Genomic DNA, 23433 nt, shown 5'->3' on the forward strand with positions numbered 1-23433 from the left:
CGCACGAGAGAGAGAGAGAGAGAGCAGCGTTGGCGACGCGACGGAGGACAGAGAGAGCAGCGAGCAGAGCCGCAGCAGCTCCCCTCTCTCCCAGACAGACTCCCTCCCGCGCTACTATAGTCCGACCGACTAGTTAGTTTTTTTTTTTAGCTCGAGAGCTGCTTCCAGGCAGTGGGAGGAGGTGGTGATGATGGCGGCGGCTGTAGAGAGAGGAGGCGTCCGGGCCGCTTTCCTGAACCCAAGCAGCGGCGGAGGAGGAGGCGGCGGCAGTGGCAGCGGCGGCGGAGGACCGTCCTCGGCGCCGACAACGCTCCCGACAGGAGCGGTGGCCGGGGCGGGCGTCCTGGGCTCCAGCTCGGGGGGCTCTGGCGGCGCCGTGCCCGTGCCGATGAACCTCTTCGCGACCTGGGAGATAGACCGCTCGTCCCCGAGCTGTGTTCCAAGGTAAATACCATGATGATAATACCGTTGTGTGTGTGTGTGTGTGTGTGTGTGTGTGTGTGTGTGTGTGTGTCGAGGAGGGAGCGGAGCAGCTTTGCATTGCAATGTTTACAAATCAGTTCGCCCTCCTCTCCTCCCCGCTTGCAAAAGACACACGTTGCCTTTATGGAGGGCAACGTTATGTAGTCAATAGCTGGCTGCCCACATTTTGCAAAGTGTTATGTGGTTAGGTTGGGCTAACTAGCAAGCTAACCCAACCCAACGACGTTGCTAAATGCTAAAGCTGCCCAAGCCATACAGCTGAATTTATCTCATGCTTCATATTAAACATGCATTTAAAAAAAATGTGGTGGTATATGGCTACAAACTGGGCCAGCTAATGATTCAAACATGCTTATATGGGATTGGCTGACCTAATATCAGAGACATGTACAGGTTACATTTAGCATGGCCATAGATGGTCCCCTTGGGGGGGGTTGTTGCATTCTATAGTATTTTGTTCCTGGGGTTGATGTACAGTACAGTATACAGTTATCCTATACGTGCAGCCAACTGTGTCAATAAGATGGCGTGCAGTTGCAGTACAGTGTTGTTTGTTGCTGCTTTATTACAAGCTTTTGCTCTTAGAGTAAATTAATAGGCCTGACATTCACATCATAGTTGCTTAATTCCATGGTGGCAATGATTTGGTTTATGGAATGCATGCCATCCCACTGCAACCCATTTAGACACACAGTAACTCGGATACTGTACTCTGTTCAGTAAGTATGTTACATGTGTTATAAAGTAGCAGCCATCCTTTTAATTCTTGAGCACTATATGTCGATAAGTGAAAGTGTCATCAGAGCTTGAGCTATCCAATCCAAGCAAAACCTTGTAGATTTATTAATAACTTGCTATTTTCTCAGAAGTTTCATTCATCTCAGCATGGTCTGTTGTGGCTTATCGTGAGTCACCCCCGCTGCCGGCCAACTCCCCAAGGCCTCTGTATATATATATATATATATATATATATATATATATATATAAATAAAACCAAACCGTACACACAGTATAAACATACTCTGAGGTGCTACACCAGTAATAACTGTCGGAGTGTAACGTGTTTATGTTTGGTCCCTATCGGTACACCCACCCACCCATGTTGTCTTTAATCACTTAAGCCCTTTATAGTTCGCCATACGACATCTAGAGTGAACATATAGCCCATCTGTGTATGTATTATGCGCTTTAATATTTACAATTTGTGAACGGACATGTTCGGACAATTCGTCCCATAATGACATGCTCAAAAATCAAAATGGACATCGCCGCACCAGGTTGAAAGCCATTTACTAAAACTGAAGACTGTAAACTGTGCACTAGTGGTCTTGACTACAGATCTGTGATATTCAACTGTGCACTATAGTGGTCTTGACTACAGATCTGTGATATTCAACTGTGCACTATAGTGGTCTTGACTACAGATCTGTGATATTCAACTGTGCACTATAGTGGTCTTGACTACAGATCAACTGTGCACTTACTGCACTATAGTGGTCTTGACTACAGATCAACTGTGCACTATAGTGGTCTTGACTACAGATCTGTGATATTCCGTGTTGGTAACCATAGCCAGGGAGCAGGCATTACCACCACCTGACTGGAAAGCTCACGGGAGCTGTGGGCACGTTAATCAGCTTTGACCTAGATCTGTTCCAGGCTCTGGACGAGAAGGGGGCACGGCCAGGAGAGGGTTCCTCCACTGTGTGTGTGTGTGTGTGTGTGTGTGTGTGTGTGTGTGTGCACGCGCTCACTGCTCACATATACTGTATATGCCTGCCTTCCGTGCGGGCTGTGTGCACAAGTGTGTGTGTGTGTGTGTGTGTGTGTGTAAGAGTGGGCAAAATAATCTCCCTAAGATGAAAACACGCACAATGTATCCGCTGATGGTGATCTTTTCAGATGTGCGTTTGAGCATGATTTCCATCTGGGCTGTGAATCAGTATCGGTTCAGAGCTCATTGGAAGCCAGCCTATGAGGGTGGTGATGATGATGGTGAATATTACTGTAGTTAACTACAGTCAACATCATCACGTCAAGAGTCTACCGCAGTGTAGTAAGACTTCGAAGTGATGGTCTAATAATGGCTTTCTAATTTGACAGTTGGGCTGTCTTTTTGTCATTCTTGTAATATTTCTGAAAAGAGTGACGCATGTCGCATGGATGTATTTTTCCCTAGTTGGGGTTGCATGCCCCTTTTTACATTTGTTCATATTCTTCATACTAAAAACACACTGTTAAAGGCAGCATTGAGCATTGATGTTAGACTTAAGACTTACGATGACATCAGCATTGCCTGAGGTTGTTTCCATAGCTCTTGTGTTGTCTTCTTCAACGTGAAGCGATTAGGCCTGTAGTGAACGCTTGACAAGTATTGTTTTGTAAATACAGTAGCTCTGGTGATGTATGCACTATGCAGTAGCGGCAGTGGCGCAATGGGGTAGAGTCAAGTGGCCGGATGGGAACCGTGGGGTTCCCAGTTCGATCCCTGGGCTCCCCCCGGGTTAGTGTTGAAGACTCTGAACTGAACCCCTAATTTCTCCCGATGTACATGTTGGTACCTTGCCTGGTTGCCTTGACATCGGTGTATGAATGAATGTGTGTGAATGGGTGAATGAATGTGTGTGAATGGGTGAATGAATGCAATTCATCTATTCAATCTATGTAAAGCGCTTTGGATTATAACCATATGTAAATGCACCATTTACCATGCACCATTTATGTTATGGGTGCCAACTGCCAAGTGGCAGTGGGTGTAGCGTGAATGCTGCCTGTAATTGTATGATTGATTTAAGGCTTTAAGACTATCTGGGGCCAAATGCATTGGAGACTGTGCCATACAAGGCAGTGCTGAAGGGCAAGGCCCAACACTATTTAATAATCCCACACCCCTGCCTCTTCCTGTACCCTATCTACACTCTCCATGGGATGACACAGCAGGTGCTGATGGCATTTAAAGATCAATAAGGGTGAGGCTGATTATAGATTATTAATGGGCTCATCACTCATTACAGTGCAGCAGAAGACTAGCTGCTGCTTGCCATAAGCCTTTGTTATACTTGTAATTGGATGAAAATCGTATTACGGCAAGATGACGAATGCTATAAAATATCAGTTTCTTTATTTATTTAGCTTAGATGGCTGTCAACCAGCTTGATTGTAATTTTGTCTATGGAATGCCACAGTGTCTTGCAGAATAATTGAGTTAGGTGTGGTGTTTTAAAGCCAGTGTCTCTGTGTCTTTGCATTGACTGTTTTGAAAGACCATGCGTGAGCCCAGCCCAGGCCAGCCCAGCCCAGGCCAGCCCAGCCAAGCCCAGCCCAGGCCAGGCCAGCCCAGGCCAGGCCAGGGCCTCTCTGTTGTGGAGGTTCTGGCTTTCTTACAGGGGCTGGGCCTCTTTGTCTGCAGCTGTCTGCTGCTCAGTTAGCCCACAGCATATGTGGCTGTCCAGCTGAGTGGCACCATTTCAAATGAGCTCATAGAACTACTGCAACTTTTCGTGACCACTCCAATGACTGGCCGTCTGTCTGTCTGTCGTACGAACAGCTGCAATACGGTGTTGTTGAGCAGCCTGCACTGCTCAGTTCACACAGGTGTGATATTTCTTATTTACTTTTTACTGTGGCAGTGTGGCACTCCCTCAAAACTGTACCCACACATCTGCTGTGTTTTTACGGGATGACCTTTTATGCAGAGCCTGGTAGTCTATGGTCACTGAGGGGGGCGCTTGTTTTATAGGCGACCGGATTAAGGTTGGTGAGGGGTCCGTTAAAACGACCGGGTTAAGGTTGGTGAGGGGTCTGTTAAAACGACCGGGTTAAGGTTGGTGAGGGGTCCGTTAAAACGACCGGGTTAAGGTTGGTGAGGGGTCCGTTAAAACGACCGGGTTAAGGTTGTTGAGGGGTCCGTTAAAACGACCGGGTTAAGGTTGGTGAGGGGTCCGTTAAAACGACCGGGTTAAGGTTGGTGAGGGGTCCGTTAAAACGACCGGGTTAAGGTTGGTGAGGGGTCCGTTAAAACGACCGGGTTAAGGTTGGTGATGCAAGTCCATTTATATTCTTTGTTTTGTAGTACGTACGTTTCTCTCTCATAGCTTATCTTCACTCTGTGCAGCGTTGTGATTCTGGGACAGCTCTGCTCTTGATGTATGGCATAGTGCAGTAGTTACATTCATTATTGTACAAGCAACAACTATTCTACCTGCTCTACCACATCTATATCTCATGTGAAAATACGTTACTTCAACTGCCAGACAGTTCTTCCTTCCTAATTGTTTCTTGTGATGTTGATGATTTTAAGTATATTCTACACAACATGCAGACATATTGTCACTGTCTGGTGGAAGCTTTGCATGTCTAAAACATTGACCTTTCAAGGAATCTGTGTCCCAATGGATCCAACCGTCTAATGTAGTTATTTACTAGTCACAACAAGCTCTATTAATTAGTTATAAATACACACAGAGAAAGACTTTTCTCCGCTTTCATGATATGACCTATTTTGGTCATGTCATTGATAACATTTCCCCAAAAATATTGAACATAGCAGATCTACAAGGCAAGCGCACAACCTGTCACAATGCCATGTGTCACCCTGTAGATCAGCTGTTTTTGTGTGACACTATGATGTACTAATATGATTTATGAAAACAAAAAGATTAATTATAACGAGACACGGTTTCTTCCAGACAGCGGCAGTATTCCACATCGTGTGTGACTGTGTGTGACTGTGTGTGACTGACTGTGTGTGTGACTGTGTGTGACTGTGTGTGTTTGACTGTGTGTAACTGACTGTGTTTGTTTTTGTGGCATCTCAACACAACTGCGGCTGCTGCCTGTTGGCTGGTTTGCATTGTTTTCATTCCAACTCTGCGCTGCTTGCCTGCTTCTAATTTTCTATACCATTTCTCCCCACTAGCTTGTGACAAATTTTATGTGTCTTCCAGATTTTCATAGGCCCCAAAAAACCCCTACCGTCCTTCATACTAAAATTAGACAGTAGTTTTGGAGGACAGTACATACTGTATTGTGTTTACTTTCTCTCCGTGACCTCTGTTCCAGGGACAAATGCTGACCAAAGCTTTGGAAATGTTGCTGAATAACCTAAAATAGCAAAAGGGAAAAACGCATGAATTGCTTCCTCTTGGCAAAAACACAGTTCACACTACAAAAAAAAATGTTGATAAAGATAACTGTACTGTGTATGTTGTTCGTTTCTATGATAAATTTAACATGATAGTCACACTCCTTGCCTTTTGTGGAGCCCATATATACAACCCAATACTAATTCTATTAACCAAGTCTGAAAGACAGTCTATTTAGAATAGTGGCAGCATAGTATTTAGTTAAGAAAAAATATAATCAATCATCAATGTATGAAATGTATCTTATCTAGTCTACACAACAACAGCAAGACGTTACAGTCAGTTTTGTCCATTGCCCAACCCAAGCGCTTATAAGGTGCTTCATAGGTAGAGATCTCATTCCCCAGTTATCAACATCTAATGGCTAAAACATCAACATCTGATGTTGATAACCCATTATATAGAGTGACTTGCAGCATTGCCAACATGCAAGGGCTTTATTGGCATGAGAAAACATACATATACATTGATAAAGCACAATACAACAATACAATCAAAACAAATGATGTACATTTGAGAGTCAGAATCTTCAATAGATCAATTTCTAATTCCATGCACTGTAGCCTGCATTTACCTGGATGGTAAATAATTGGCCTAAGTTGGCCTAAGTTTCGCAACGTAGGCATTTGATGTGTAAAGTGTGTGGTATTTGGAGGTATGATACTAACACACAGGGGTCAAGAATGTGCCATATTTATCTGCTACGGTTGTAGAATCTATCGGTGCTGCTGGGGGAGTTTGCTCCCCAGTCCCACCAAGTCACAGGATCTTTGACAACTCTGGGTCAAAAGTCTTGCCCTTTAGCCATATCTGTAATTAGAAAGGGGTTTCCAAGCTAACTATTTTGTTGTGTTTACGTTCTTGGGCTATCTAGCCTAGATGGCAATCATGGCATCTAAAGTGGACAGTTGTTGGTAGAAATAGTCAAATTTACCACTAACACTTCAACTATTCAAGCTTGCTCTTTGGTTGAGGAAGTGGAAAAATAAGATATCTTTTAAATGTGTGCCTACTAGCTACTACTACAGCGACACAGACATCCCCTCGGATGTTAATCTGGAGCGAGTGTGACATCTCTGCCTGTTTGATGCATGAGTGAGGCCCAAGATGGCCATGTTCCCCTGGGGACTGGCAGGGCCGCGGCTTTGTGCTAATCCCATTTGGTAATTGAGACTTTTGAAGGGCTGATTTTCATGTAATGGCAGAAAATCAAATGTAGTATATCGTCTCTGTGTCGGGTGGAAACTGGAAACTTCATTATGTCCTCCAAAACTGTTACTTTAGTTGTCAGGATTCGAATGAAGAAAAGAGGAAAGGTAGCAGATCTAACAAGCTCGAAGGGTGTCTCATGGCGCTGTTTCAAGCTTGTGGATCTGTTACTTTTGGGGTAGTCGTATGATCAAGTAGGGTGTTACTGTTAATATTAGCAACAGCGTCTAGCGCTGCAACTATCCATTATCTTCAACCTTTTCGATTAATCAAATAACCAGAGAAATGTTTAAAAATATACTGGGTATAATAAACGTTAAAATCAGTACACGGGTCACTCTCACCTTCTCTTTGGTAAACAGAAAAGACATTTTCAGGTCAGGATAACAATTTCATCAGTCAGGAGAATAAGAATAATAATATCACACTAATATCAGCACCTTTAAAACCTATTTGTACAACCGTCTCACGCAATAATTGCTAACATTAAGCTCACAGCCTGTTGTGATGTGTAGTGTATAAAAGATTTTGTTCTAATGTTCTGTCAGGAGAGCATCAGTAATAATTCTGCATTTGTAAACTTATCCATTATGGAGCAATGCAGATAATAAAAGGTCCTAATTGGAAGTCCTACTCATCTCTGACCTTAATCTCACAGATGTAATGTTTGTTTCACAATATGTCGTTGTTCCTATATGGAACCATTAAACTAAGATGCATATAGCCCACATGTCTATTTCAATCAGATGATATGAGGTACTTTAACTTTGCTCTTTGCCCTTCCAGACACCCGTACCACCATTGGGCATGATCGGAAATTATGTCTCCCAGCAGTTGTGCTGAATTAATCTGATTTCATAACAGGAAAAGAAGATGAGCTAGTAATCTGAAGCTGCACACAACAGGGCCCTGTCTGCTTAATCTCCCAGCTCCTTTGGAATCATAAACAGTGACCCGTTTGACATCTCCAGGGCCCTCTAGGAATGTGACACAAACACTCTCCATTTCCATCTTCTTGCTTCTGCTACAACATGAATATTGACAAAGGACAAAGTGCTTTAGAAGCGGCTGAGATGCGGCCTGTTGCTCAAATCTTCATGATGTGTTGAGGAGTAGGTCTGGTCAGAATAGAAGAAAAGTTTCATTGTTGATGAGATTGTGTTGGGTAGGACCGTCCCACTTATTTCTCTGTTTGATAATATTTCCAGCTGATGGTTTTAGGCGTGTACCGTAATATATTGTTTTCCCTTTTAGGTGTGTCCCAGAGAACAAACTGTTTTCATTGTTGTTGTAGTTGTTGATGATGAGATGAAGTTGAATTATATGTCTACTCTAGAGTGAAATTATGTTAACAATCCAGGGCCAAAATACTGGGATTGACCTCAGAAACTGGAAGCTGAGAAGGCTGAATGAAACCAGCCAAGTGTAGCCGAGTGTGGGAGTTTTTCACACTGAATAGAAGACGAGGCTTATTGCCAAGTTACAGTATTATATGTGGGCTATTGGTCTAACCATCCGTATTGCTCATAATTATATCAAACAGGAGCTAAATTGTGTAACCAATTTTAAATGGCCAATTTGTTCTTAAGTTGGTGGTGAATTTGGAGAAAGATAATAATAACAAAGGAGAGAAAAAAGCCTGTCTAATTGATGACATGCGCTGGGGTGAACCCGGTTCATGTTTGTGTCTAATCATCTGGAAAAGATCCAGTGGACTCGGGCAGTCCTCTCTGAACCGAAGCCCCTCCTCTCTGCTCACAGCCTGATAGGACGTCTTATCAGTAGACTAAGCACCCCTTTCAGTTAGCTCACTTCACATCTCCTCCCGCTGCCCCCAAATGTGTCAAGCTTGTCTCGGTTTCCTTCCCCTCACTTCCTGGAGGAGGAGGAATTTCCTTGGGAAACGTTTGGCATTCCTCACAACCAGAGGAGAGCTGCTATAGAAAGTCCTAAAGGCAGCCCTAGCTCTGCTCTATTCTATTCTATTCTCCATTCCTCACAACCAGAGGAGAGCTGCTATATAAAGTCCTAAAGGCAGTCCTAGCTCTGCTCTGCTCTATTCTATTCTCCATTCCTCACAACCAGAGGAGAGCTGCTATAGAAAGTCCTAAAGGCAGCCCTAGCTCTGCTCTATTCTATCCTCCACCCCTTTTTGGAAGCCTGTTGTTGACCTGCTCTCTGCCTTCTAGAAGGAGGGGCCAACGCTGGAGCGGTGGGTCGCACATCCTCGTGGAGTGGTAGAAGGGGACCATGGCACCATCACACCATGCACTGAATGGCTATGGTGAAGTCCTCAGAAAGTTGGAAAAAAAGGTTAGATTTAGCTTTCCCCTCCCCGCAATCTCTGTGCTACAGAATTTGGGAGCAGTGCCAGAATTGAGCACGGTAGAATTGTAAGGTCTCTCTACACTTATCAAGGGGACTGAAGGGAGATCCCTCTCCCCGAGCCAAGAAGCGAGAGGCGAGGAAGCTGTCCTTTGACATGGGGGAGGATGCTGTCAAAATAAGGGGAAAAGGGAGACAATATTTTTCAGGCTTGTCTTTTCTCTCTCTCTCTCCTCTTATTTTCCACCTCTCCCCTCAGGCATTTCCTGAGCTATGTGTGCCAGCAGCAACATAGACATGTTTATTTCAAGGACAAAACACTCTGGCCTTTTGCAGTGCTGTGTGCAATGAGCGAATGCACATGACAAGCCATATGAAACATGTGTGCTACTTAAAGCATAGGCTATTCTATTACACATGCATGCGTGCACGCACGCATGTCACGCACGCACGCACACACACACACACACACACACACACACACACACACACACACACACACACACACACACACACACACACACACACACACACACACACACACACACACACACACACACACACACACACACACACACACACACACACACACACTCATTCAGTATTCACTCGACTTCACATGGCACTGCTGTAGCTTTACAGTGGGATGTACTGTATAGGTAGGAGGTCTGCAGGATAAACAACTCTTTGCGACCCTTTCCTTTCCGTATTCTGTGAAAATAGTACCAAGTTAACCCCTGTAATTAGAGTTGATCCTTAAACACTTGAACCCTACATATTTCATACTTTGTCGTACCGGCGGAAAAAGCCAGACTGAAAGATCACAACGTTCAAGAAAACAAGACGATCTACAAGGTCACAAAGCAACAACAACAGAGAGTCTATTCACAAGCTCACAATGATCAGACGTATTTCAAGGTGAAAAAACAGCCGTGCCACCGGGCAGGCTTGCATTGTGAACTTATAGATCTGCTACAACACTGTTTGGGGCGGGAACCCCTTTTGGTGTTTTAAACATTGTTATTATTTAGCTATTGAAAAATAGCAGATCTACAAGCTCATAGCGTGCCACCGAGTAGCGTGCAACGAGCTTGTAGGTCTGCTATCTTTGAAAAATCGTGAAAATGCGGCACAAATCTTTGAATATATATATATATATATATATATATTATTTCAGAAGACTTCTTTTTTTAATTTCGACGTCAGGTCTAAATGGGTTAAATAATTTACTATAATGACATGTCCAAAATAGGGACACCAGATTGAAAGTGGTTAAGGTGCGTTTTAGTTTTATTCCAGAGTATTCTCATTACAGCATTAACTCACTCCAACTTCTGTAGATGACAGTATGGAGACGTGCAGAGGGAGGCATCACTGGAACTTGAGCTGTCATCATCCATCGTCATGACACGCACGGTCGCACGCACGCACGCACGCACACCCCGGTTAACCCATTTAGGCCTGACGTCAGAAAAAAAAACAAAAACGTCTAAATCCTGACATTTCTGAAACCACCTATGTTTCTGTATCAGTGGTGCTCAATATTTAAATGTTAAGGACCCCAAAATGATATGTAATTGGCCACCGGACCCCCCCATCTGAAAATATGTTATTCCAGGAACCCCTGCAAAGATTTCAGTTAAAAACGTTCGCTCTGAAAGAATATATACATTCAAAGATTTGTGCCGCATTTTCACGATTTTTCAAAAAATAGCAGACCTACAAGCTCGTAGCGCGGCACTCGGTGCCGCGCTATGAGCTTGTAGGTCTGCTATTTTTCAATAGCTAAAGTATAACATACTGTATAATGCTTAAAACACCAAAAGGGGTTCCCGCCCAGAATGGATAAATTCAACTGGGAGCAGCTTTGAGGAACATGAGGAAGGAAAGATGCCTTGTCTGAAATAATCCGCAGCACATCTTGACGTGTCTGTCAGTCCACCAGCTGTCGCGTTCAATACAGTTTCAAATGATTCCATCCCTTATCTCCCCCATATGGGTCACATCTGTTCCTGACCTTCCTTCTCCTCTTCGTCTACATCAGGGGTGCCCACACTTTTTTGACTTGAGAACTACTTCCAAAATGACCTGCTCAACAAGATCTTCCCACCAAAAAAAAAATATATATATATACTGTATATCATTGTTGAAAATAGTTTAAATATGTACCCGAGGGGGCTTTGGAATAACGGAGCTGGCATTAGATGTAAGACAAATGCACTTGGAATGGGATATAGAGGGGGAGAAATACAAAGTTGTTTGTATTTAATTTGTAATGCTACCGAAGCTTTTGTGCACAGCATCACTCTTGAAAACAAAATATTGCATTGTTGGGTTGAGCTGACAGGCCCGTGTTTTATGTCAATCAATCAAGTCACCTTAATTCAAGTGGCAGATGCCAAAAGTAGTTTTTTATTTATTTAAATTAAATATTCTTTAGGGCCATGTCATGTGATCTACCTGCACAGCCTTTGTGATCTACCTTTTGGGCAGCCCTGATCTACATGAACATGTTGCACTTTAGTCTGACGCTGTAGCTCATCAGTTTGGCATCGTTTGTACTATTCGGCCTTTTAGCTATTAGCCTTTTTCACAATGATCTCTCTATTAGTTGACGGAACCTGTGTCTGCCTGTCCTGTCCCAGGCATAACTCTCCATTGGATCGGGAGGTCTGTGGAGGACGCGCCAAATCTGATTGTTTGCGGGGCGTGCCGTGGGCATTGGCTTCCCTGATGTCAGCTTCACGGATTGGCTTCACAGTATTACGGCTTTTCCGACTAGCATGCATGGTCCAAGTTGAAATGAAACCTTGACTGTACTGATGTTAAAATACTTTTGCTTACATAATTATGAAGAAAAACAAAGTCTAGAGTTCACTGAAACTCCAGAAGCTGGAGCTTGGGTAAATGCAGTCAGTTAGTCATTTGGAGACACTACGCCAGCAGCGGAATGAGCTGTCTTTTGTGTAAATCTTCCCACATTTAGCAAAAATGTGTGAGGGGGAAAATAAAATCCCCATTTTATCCACACACTTGTAGTCTTGTCAGAAGTGGTCATTACTTTGGACTGGGTGCTGACCTTATTGTTTCACTTATCAATCTTTTGTTTTGTTTCTTGTTGTACCTCTCCTGTGTTTCATAATCTCTGTCATTTAGTCCGACGGCTTGTTATTCCGGCATTACTAACCCTAACCATAACCGCATGCGGTATGTCAGACTAACCCTAACCATAACCGCTATGTCAGACTAACCCTAACCATAACCGCTATGTCAGAATAACCCTAACCATAACCGCTATGTCAGACTAACCCTAACCATAACCGCTATGTCAGACTAACCCTAACCATAACCGCTATGTCAGACTAACCCTAACCATAACCGCTATGTCAGACTAACCCTAACCATAACCGTTACAAGAGTAAGGGGTTGTCGGACTAATGCGCTGCAGTCCCCGTGCTGCTAGTGCTGTTGCTATAGCCTGACGTCAACATTTCAAAAATGTTTTCAAAATCCTGACAGTTTTCTGAAAAACCTTTATGTTTCTGTATCAGTGGTGCTCAATATTTCATGTCAAGGACCCCAACAAATGATATGTATTTGGCCGCCGACCCCCATCTGAAAATATGTTGTTCCAGGGACACCCCACCCCCCCCCCCCCCCCCTAGAAGCAATGATTTGAGTTAAAAACGTTCGCTCTGAAAGAATATATATTCAAAGATTTGTGCCACATTTTCAGGATAAAAAAAAAATAGCAGACGTACAAGCTTGTAGCACGGCACTCGGTGCTGCACTATGAGCAGGCAGCCTCTGTAGACATTTTTAAAGCTCAGCTCAAGACCCACTTCTACAACATTGCTTTTAATTGATCTTTTATTTTTTTGTTATTCATGTCCTCACTGTAAAAATGTTTCTTTTTAAGTCCTGACATTTTTCTGAAAAACCTTTTTCAACCTTTTTCCTGTCAAGGACCCCCAGAATTATCATGTTTGGCCACCGACCCCCCATCTGAAAATATGTTGTTCCAGCAGGGACCCCCCCCCCCAGAAACAAAGATTTGAGTTAAAAAAACGTTTGCTCTGAAAGAATATACATTCAAAGATTTGTGCCACATTTTCAGGATTAAAAAAAAATAGCAGACGTACAAGCTTGTAGCACGGCACTCGGTGCTGCACTATGAGCTTGTAGATCTGCTATTTTTCAATAGCTAAAGCATAACATAATACTTTAAAACACCAAAAGGGGTTCCCGTTTGGGTTATTTACAGCCAATCGACATTTTGTGATCTTGTAGCTCTGCTCCGTTCGCCTCTCTAATTTTGTGTGATGCTGGCATTACAGTACAAAAAAAGACACTGATTGATTGAAAATGCATACCAACATGAAATATGAAGATATAGAAGACTTCTGCCTGCAGTGCATAGCGACGATACTTTTTGTATTAGGGCATTATTAAGCAACTAGTCGACTCGTTTACTATTCAACTAGTAAATCCACTAGTCGACCTTGCTGCATGGTACTAGTTGATAAGAAAAAATCACACCCGTGTGAACTGAGTGGTGCAACTCCCCTCTCTCCCCCCCCCCTCCTCTCCTCTCTCCTTCTCTCCCCCTCCTCTCCTCTCTCTCTCATTAGTAGGCAACAGTGCAGCACTAATACTATCTCTCTCTCTGTGTTTCTGGCACAACAGCGCCCCTATTGGTACTCATAGTCATTGGCTCATTAACGTCACATAGGTGAACACATAGGTGAACACGGACATTGCTGTTCCTTGGAGTGGTTGCACCACTCAAATATATATTTTTTAAATCACGATTTTTGTAGGCCTCAAGATCAGGTAGATTAAAGTTATAGTCACCAATGTACACTGTTTTTAAATGTACAAATATATAAAAAAATGTATTTAGGCTAAACTGTAATGTTAAACACTGTAACCGGTCAGGCGTCGGTAGAGCCTGACCACGCCTGACGGTTTGAAACATGGGACTAGTTCATTCAAGGCTTGGCGGTGTTGACAGGCTTTGCTTTGTCACTAGGTCAGACGGCTTATATTAAGGTAGACTATAGTCTCTGTGATGAGCTTGTTGTTCTCCAGTGGGCGGCAAGGTGCAAAGACAGTTTGGTGTCGCACAGACAGAGCCGTCCTAATTGGATTATAAAGCCCAGTTAAAACCGTCCTTCCGTATCCCCACTTCCCAGCCTTCAGTGATGTAAATAGGTTTTGTAATGTAATGAGTCCCGGGATGCAGGGATGGTCTTTTAGAAATGAGTCCCAGGATGCAAGGATGGTCTTTTAGAAATGAGTCCCAGGATGCAGGGATGGTCTTTTAGATGAGTCCCAGGATGCAGGGGTGGTCTTTTGGATGAGTCCCAGGATGCAGGGATGGTCTTTTAGATGAGTCCCAGGGACATTTTACGAGTCCCACTTCAACGACGTTAAGGAGTCATATTTTGCCATTTTACAAATTGCAGCATTTAATATGGTTATAGTGTGGTTATATTCATGTAGAAAACAGAATATGAAATTATTATTAGAATTAAAGCTAGCAAAATATCGCCATTTTTCTGTGTATTATTTTTACTGTACATGCTGAGTACAGTAGTGCATCCTGTGGTTCGTTGTTTTATTGCGTCCCTTAACTGTAAACTGCGTTTTGCGATGCAAAATGCACCCTATTTTAATCTCTGCAGCCTTGTAGAGATGACTCATACCTACTCATAACCTGTTGGCAGGAAGATATCCATGAGAGAAAATATGCAATCTGATGATAAGACCGTAACCTCTATTAGAAATTATCTTTTTAGCATTTAGCAGCATTGGTTGAACTGTGAAGTGCTTCTATTGGTTTAGCAGATCTGACTGTTGCTTCTTTCTTAGCAGGTTGCAAATGCCAACACTGGGTCAGGTGCATGATCTGCTATCCTAAACGGCTCGAAATGAGTATTTATCACAAACGCAATTCATAGGAAATGACAAAACAATCATGTTAGATGTTTCAGTAGTCAGCAGTGCCACGACTGATGCATTTCTATACCTTATATTCAGCGGGTAATTAAACCATGACCCTGGGTCGTGGTTATGGTTTTCACCATAGTTTGCCTATTATGACATGCCCAGAATAGAGATGCTGTATAGGGTTCAAATGGTTAAAAGGCTTGACATCATCTGGGGCCATTGTTTTATTTTCTGATGGGAACTGAAGTTGATTAAAAGTTCACCAATGATGGTGGACATTTCATTAATCATTTCCTAACATGTGTTGTGTAAGTCAAATGTGAACTGCGCTATCAGCCAGGGATGTCAAATGAATGGCTTCCTTATCTTTAACTCACGCAGAGAATAAAACCCCATCCAACATATGGCCAGGCATTTGGTACAGATGAACTAGATATATGTAATTTATCTTATGCATGTAGTAAGCCTAAATTCATGAATACTTAAAAAAATAATTTTCAGTTTCTTTGTGTGTGCGCCTGTGCGGTCGGTCGGACTGACCCCTTCAAACTCACAGATTGTTCTTCATTACCGATCATGTAGATTTGGTTAAAAATATATATTGAACATCTCCAAAATAATGCACCTTTTTTCTTTTTTTTAAATAATTCTTATCCCACGATTTTGATTTACCCCTGTGTCAATTATCTATTGTGATCCTGGGCTCTACACACCCTCCGCCAACCTGGGGAGAGCAACGGACTTGAACTCATGCTTCCTTCATGCCTGAGTGTCCAAGTTGCTCCTTTACACCTGACAGGGGGGAGTTTCCCTGGTTGGACGTATAGCGCGTGGAAGGAACACGTTATTCCAACCAGTTCAATAATGCACCTTTAAAACTTGTCTCTTCAACCTCCACTGCTGTCATATCAGTCTAAGCACTGCCGGCTGGAATGGAAAAAGAAAATGAACAAAAAGTGTTTAAGGTTGGAACCAGTCATAAGCACGAACAGACTGTCCGTGCTGAAACTCCTCTCGTAGGGGAATGAAATATTCAGGGGAAGTAGCTCTTAAACAAGTGCATACTTTATTTGGACTCAATTATGCAGCTAGACCATAGACTGTAAAAAATATGGACAAAGCGTTCTCCGGGTCTTATATGGACGTAAAATGAAGCCTGTCAGTCCTTGAACTGTAAGTCGCCATCTTTGTAGATCCGTTTGGGCCCAGCTGGCCATTGGCTGGCTCCGTTTGGGCCCAGCTGGCCATTGGCTGGCCCAGACAACGAGGCGGGACTTCCCCCCTTCTTCTTCGTTGGTTTTTATTTTGACTGAACGGGGGTGGCTCCCGATCATAGACTGTAACGGTAGCCACGCCCCTCAGAACATACGCGACTTTATGGTAATTTTTTTAATTAATGGGACCATGGTTTTCCAAAAAGAATATTATGACATGAGAAATGAGACTTTAAACTAGTGACTGGAAGCAGAAAGTATTCATGACCATGTTTATTAAGGTAATACAGTCTAGGTGAAGTTGGGCCCAAATACATGGGCCTCTATGGAGCTATGGGTTTTTCTGGGCCCAATGACAGCGCCACAACAGGCCATTATATGAACTTTCAGGAAGTCCCGATTTCCTTAGTGGCTTCACGAAATATCTGTCTGACTGCCCCCCTGAGCTATAGACACGACCCAGGTAATGGCGGTTATGAAGTGAACAAAGTGCTGGTGGCTTTTTGTCAACATGGGGCTTTCACTCGGAGCCAAAGGGGGCTTCTCTATGACCTCCCCCCGGCCCGGCCCCTCCCCAGGAACAGGCTTGTACCCTACCGCACGGCATTATGTCCAAACATGCTTCCTGAAGAGAGAATCCAACCTGTAACATTCATGACAGAGGGCAGAGTGTTCCAGTGAAAGCACACACATTGAAGGCATTGAAAGCCTCGTTTTGAAAAAGAAAAAAAAAGTTTTCTCTTTTCTTTTTCACCCCCCCCCCTCTCTCTCTCTCCCTCCCACACGGACACCAAACATAGACGGTCTCTTTTTCATTCAGCTCCCGGGGGTTACGTCACTCACTCTCTTGTCCTCCACTTCCCCCCTTTTTGTGCCTCTGACAATTGCTGTGCAGTGATCCGAGGGCATGGGACTGGCAAAAACATAATCTGGAATGCTGACCAGGGGGAAAAGAATTGCAGAAAAAGTCTGTTTTTGTTTAGGCAGCATGTCGTTCAATTCAGCGGCTCTGCTCTGCTTTGGCCCGAGCTGTTCCTGATGTCATGCGGAGTATGTGTGCCGTTGTAACATGAGAGGAGACAGCAGCTGTTCTGTCAGCACTGGAGACGTTCCAGATAGCAACTCTTCTTGGGCTGAAACGTTGTTTCTTTCTGCCATACATGGCAGAAATGAATACATGATGCGAAGCATCCGCAGGGTCACTAGCCCATTCTGGACGGGAACCCCTTTTGGTGTTTTAAGCACTATGTTATTCTTTAGCATATTGAAAAATAGCAGATCTACAAGCTCATAGCGCGGCACCGAGTGCCGCGCTATGAACTTGTAGGTCTGCTATTTTTGAAAAATCGTGAAAACGTGGCGCAAATCTTTGAAAATATGTTCTTTCAGAGCGAACGTTTTTAACTCAAATCTTTGTGTCTGGAGGAGTCCCTGGAGCAACATATTTTCAGATGGGGGGTGTCTGCGGCCAAATGAAGAAAAAAGTGGAATGTCCGCACACGATATAATTCTGCTCCCCGTCTTTTTTATTTCAACCTATAAATACAACAACGTTTCGCCCCTTCCGGGCTTTCTCAAGTGTCGGCGGCCAATTACATATAATTCTAGGGGTTCTTGACATGAAATAGTTTGAGAACCACTGACATGGAAAACATACTGTAGGTTTGTCAGAAAACTGTCAGGATTTGTAGAATCGTCCTGGGGTCTCAATGGGCTAGCTATACTGGACGGGTAAATGAAGTATCTGCGGTTCGTTCTGTTCACCTGATACTAAACATTATGGGCAACGCAACGTCTAGGGTTGGAATACTTGCATCACATTTGGAACCGTTTGTGAAATAGTTGTTTTTATCACACTGTCAGAGCAGATATAGTATGATATAGTACTTTATTGTCAGTTCACACTGGAATTTGTCTTGCGGCCCAGCAGCCAAGTATACAGAACACGCATACACACATATATATATATATAACACAAAGAGCAAGACAATTTACATACATAAAGACGAGCTCCTGATTAAGCCTCAAAGTCGACTGGTGGACAAAGGACCTCTTTAGTCTGACCTTATTGTATGGTATTGTACACCATATCTCCTTCCTGAAGGTAGCAACCTATATTCTTCTCCATACAACACATGCTTAGTATTAGAGGTGATATTCCTTGCGTGTGGACTTCATGTCTGCTATAACATCTACAATACTGGTGTTTCTCAAACGTTTAAATGTCAAGGACCACCATAACTCTGAGAGTGAACACAAGACCTGTTCGTGTCCATTTGGAACACGCTAAGGAATTGTTAAACTTTAACAATTCCTTAGCGTGTTCCAAATGGACACGAACATGGTTCCCTTTAACAGTTAAAGGGAACCATTAAGGCATCGGACTAAGAGGGACTCGTTAAGGAGCCGGAAAACGGTAAAATCGGAGCCGACCCCTAGTAACGTCAAGCACTCAGTCACTGACGACCAATGTTGGCAACCGTATCCTACGTTGCGGTGACATGATTAGTTGCCAAGTCCTGTGAGACTCTTAACATTTTTTCTTTTGCTCAACTGGTCCTGAAATAGAGCGGTCACACATGGTTGCATATACCAGCATGTTTGGGATTACATTGACATTTTTGCTCTACATGTGGCCAAATTCTGTATGTTGACACTGTGGCTCCATTGGATTCGTACAATCAAGACCCTTATTTGATTGTCCCAATTAATATCAATGCAATTTGAAAGGTCTCCCACTGTATGAACACGGTTGGGTTGCCCTGGCAACCAAAATAACTATTCCCATTTCCCCGTATTCACATACTCAGGCTCTGAGATGTTATGATAAGGTGAAGAGAGGAGAGTCCGCACACATGTTTGCTCCAAGGTGTTTCCTTTTTATTCAATACACCATAAATTAGACACAACGTTTCGGCCGTGAACGGCCTTCATCAGGTGATCTGATGAAGGCCGATCACCTGATGAAGGCCGTTCACGGCCGAAACGTTGTCTTATTTATGGTGTATTGAATAAAAAGCAAACACCTTGGAGCAAACCTGTGTGCGGACTGTCCTCTCTTCACTGTACTTACCTTAGTCCAGCACCAGACAGGAACTGGATGTGCGCTAGCCACCTACCTTTTTATATGTTATGATAAGGCTCAGGGTCTGGGGAGTTCCGCTCATTTTTGGGGCATTTACTGTGATTTCACAGTTGTGGATGCTTCCAGTAGCATGTGACTTGACTCGGTCAAAAGACTGAAACACTGAACACCTTCTGGCAGAGGTCAGCGGTGCCTTTTTAGGCTCTGGGCTCCATTTTTGTCACCGCTAAACCCCTTATCCCTAAACGTCTTTGCCTCTTTTTTTTTTTTACTATTTTGAAAAACATTTTTGAATAGTTCAACTAGCCAATCTACATTGACACATTGTGAGCTTGTAGACTGGTCAAAATAGTAAAAAAAATAGTTTAGGGATAAGGGGTTTAGCGGTGACGAAAATGGAGCCGTAGATCTCAGTGGGACATGTGGATGGAGGCCTTGCAGTAAACTATAGCCAACCTGAGACTCAGGAGGTCACAGAGGGGGCGATGAAACGGATTATTGACTGTGTGAACTGTGTAATGCCCCTGGGCGTTACTCCCTGGCTTTGATCTGCCTCCCACAAATTAATGTTGTTCTCCTTTTAGTTTGGATGTCCCAGACCAGAACCGATACAGGTGGGCCACAATTAATCACACTTCGCTGCATGGCATGGAGAGCGAGCATTCAGACGTTCACTAATATCTGCTGACTTGTTTGTACAACGCCCGCAGGCTTGGAAAAAATTGTAAACGTTAATGCCCAGTCTGTCAATCTTTCTTACTTTTTCCTCCGAGGTGGAAAGGTACCTTAGATGTCTTGTCTTCATTAAGCAATGCAGTGGCAGGCCTGCACTCCGCTATACTTCGGCTTAGGCTTATCCCAGTCGACGTACGTAGGTTATTACAACGTCTTTGTAGTTACTGTGCAGACTAATGGGTGAGGTGGACAGATAAAGATAAGATAATTCACCTGAAGCATGGCCTATAATCACAGCACTCTCTTATCTAAACCAAATATTTGTCCAAGGCTTCCTGATAAGTTGATTTGTTGACAGAGTACAAATAAATGTAAAAAAAAAAGAAGAAAAAAATCAGCGTGCGCAGGGCCTTGGACAGTAGCTCCCTTCTCTACTGTGTACCTGTCCGTCCTGTATATTATTTTGTCATTGGCAGTTCTTAAAGGTATATTCAGTGATTTCACTCAAAAAACCTTAGGTTTCGTTTTTGGCTGTGGGACCCAGCCTTTCGTCCAATCAGGATAGAGAGTCAAAAACGAAACCTAAGGTTTTTTGACCCCCAGGGGTTAACTGGGGACAGGGAGGAACTCCTTATATGGTCAGCACACTCTATAGTAGGGAGGATTATCACAACAAAACAAAAAAATAAGTGATATTTGAATTAAGTGAAATCACTGAATATACCTTTAAAAAGAAGTTCGAGGCTACAGGATAGTTCTAACAATTGATATCATCATTATTCATTAGAACAGGTGTTTTAAGTGTGTGTTGTTGTGAAAACACACTGCCCATGTAAAGCTGCCTGTAATGGTTTTGTTGGAGGATAATAGACTAAAGCCATTGGCTGTTGGAGTGTTGGAGGTGATAGCAGTCGTTTGCCAGGTGCTTGAAAAGCGCCTGGATTACATTTGCTACTTCTCTACTAGCGACCACAAAGGCTGCTATATATTAGTATACACTTTTTCATGATTGGCTCCCTCTAGGCTGTCTCTAAGCCAATGGGAGACTTACCCATAAAACCCATAGACTGAACGTCATATAACCCATACTCTGAACGATGCAACGTGAAGCCGTATTGGCTGCATACTCTGAACACTGCAACGTGAAGCCGTCGCATTTTAGTCACCTGGAATGTCTTAGTGTTAGTCTGGTTTTAGTGGACTAAATCTACAGTTGATTTAGTCGACTAAATTGTATTTTGGCGGGCCTTGATGGCGTCGTAATGGCTGATTTTACACTTGCTGAAAATAGCCGATCTACAAGCTCACGTCGTGCTGAGCTTGTAGATCGGCTATTTTCAGCATGCAACCAATTGAATGCCACAGACGAAAAACAGTCTTAAGTCCACACTATTGATCCATAATGTATAACTGATAGATAAGGGTTCAGGACAACGAGGCCTTTTCGTGGAGGGGTCAGAATGAAATTTGGACTTAGACTGTTTTTCGTCTGTGGTACTCAATTGTAAAATGACTTATACTGGATCTCGTGTCCACTAGTCCCTCCTTAAGATTTTAGTCTAGTTTTTATTTGTTGACGAAATTGTCAATATATTTAATCTTAGTTTTAGTCATCACAGCTTAGTTTTAATTTAGTTTCCATTTAGTTTTCGTCAGTGAAAAAAGGTAGTCGACGGACATTTTTGAGTGGTGCAACCACTCCAAGTAACAGCAATGTCCATGTCCGCCTATGTGTCCGCCTATGTATGTGTTAATGAGCACGAGTATGATTATTAGTACCAGTAGGGGTGCTGTTGTGCCAGAAACAGAGAGAGAGACAGTGCTGTACTGTTGCCTGCTAATGAGAGAGAGAGAGAGAGAGAGAAAGGAGGGGGGGGGGGGGGGTGAGTTGCACCACTCAGTTCACACTGGTGTGATTTTTTTGTCTTAGTTTTAGTCGCCAAAATCAACACTGCAGTCAATACTTTGAAGTAGCACACAAGAACATAACTGTGGGTCACATAAATTAGTTGGTTTTCATTTTCATACGCAGTATATAACATGGAATGAAAGACCAATATGATGTTCATAAAACATTTTCATTTGCAGTATATAACGTGGAATGAAAGACCAATATGTTCATAAAACATTTTCATAGCTTGAGACCACTGAGCTTGTTGTGGTCTGCCTGACTTAGACCATTTGACAGGGAATGTCGCTTGTAATATTGACATTACAGTTTGCTAAGTCGCTAAGAGCATTAAGCAAATCCTTAAGCTGTAAATGGTAAATATTTGTTGTTTAAAAGAGGTGAATAGGTCAAAATATCCTTCACTGAAGATCGTTTTTCTTATCTAATATCTAATATTTTGGCTATTATACAACAAGTTTATGGCAAATAACCATCTTTGAATAGCTTCATTATTAATTTTAATTCTAAAACCTAGAGTCATGAAACCTTTCGATGAATAATTGGTGTTTTTCCTGGACTGATGTTTTTCATAATACATCATGGTAAAACCACTGCATGGAGCAGTTCACACTTTCTTAAGCCCAAAACACAATCAGCGCCGGGATTTCTTTCAAAATTGAAGCTCAGGATGCTTTTACTTTGAAAGCCGGGGGCTTCCATTCCGTTCAAAAACCCGGGAGGCATAATGTTCCTTGCTTACCTCGCTATGATTAAGATTGAGTCTCTCTAGAAGCGTTAATAAAGTCAGAAATGAAGACGGAAGGCCCAGGCGGTGGCGTAACCGTCTGGGCACCCGACTGGTAATCCAGTCGCAGTGTGCCGCGGGTTCGACTCCCGAGCCCGACACGGCCTTTACTGCATGTCTTCCCCCATCTCTCTCCCGTTTCCTGTCAGCCTACTGTCTGTCCCTTCAAAAAACCAATAAAAGGCGTAAGCCGCAAAAACATATCTTAAAAAAATAAATGAAGACTGAACTATAGCCATCTGGTCGAAACCAGCTCCCTAGATTACGCGTGGCGAGCCTTTCTTTCTGAGCGCCAAACAGGGAAGTGAATGGCAGCGCGCATGCGCAAAAATTGCAGAAGGATAGGCCAACCCCCCAAAAAAAGAAAAAAATATCGGAATATTTTTTTCTCGTTTGAAATAAATGAAAAAGCGCTTGGACGTGTGTACACGTCGCAATCCATCGGTGGGATTAGCTATGACACCAAATGAGCCACTCCGGACCTGTAGTAGAGGTTTATCGGACTTGATTAACCCATTCTGACCTGAGATCAGATTCATACGAGGTTTCCACTGGACACACACTGGTCTGATTAACCCATTCTGACCTGAGATCAGATTCTAAAAATGTCAGTCGTTCTTCGATTTTTCAAAAATAGCAGACCTACAAGC

At 43.1% G+C, this 23433-nt stretch overlaps 1 protein-coding gene across 2 annotated transcripts in view; it reads left to right on the forward strand.

Annotated features, from left to right (window-relative positions):
- The window catches only part of LOC310866210 (phosphofurin acidic cluster sorting protein 2-like), a 101638-nt gene continuing 78205 nt past the window's right edge, over window positions 1-23433 (forward strand). For both annotated transcript variants that reach the window (XR_014569900.1, XM_083775685.1), the window contains exon 1: window positions 1-444. Coding sequence is in view for 1 of the 2 variants with exons in the window: in XM_083775685.1 (XP_083631811.1) it covers window positions 188-444 (257 nt within the window). In the remaining variant the exon portion in view is untranslated. The remainder of the gene's footprint in view (window positions 445-23433) is intronic.

This window comes from Protomyctophum parallelum (genome assembly GCF_964188405.1).
Source record: "Protomyctophum parallelum genome assembly, chromosome: 10".
Classification (NCBI taxonomy): Eukaryota; Metazoa; Chordata; class Actinopteri; order Myctophiformes; family Myctophidae; genus Protomyctophum; species Protomyctophum parallelum.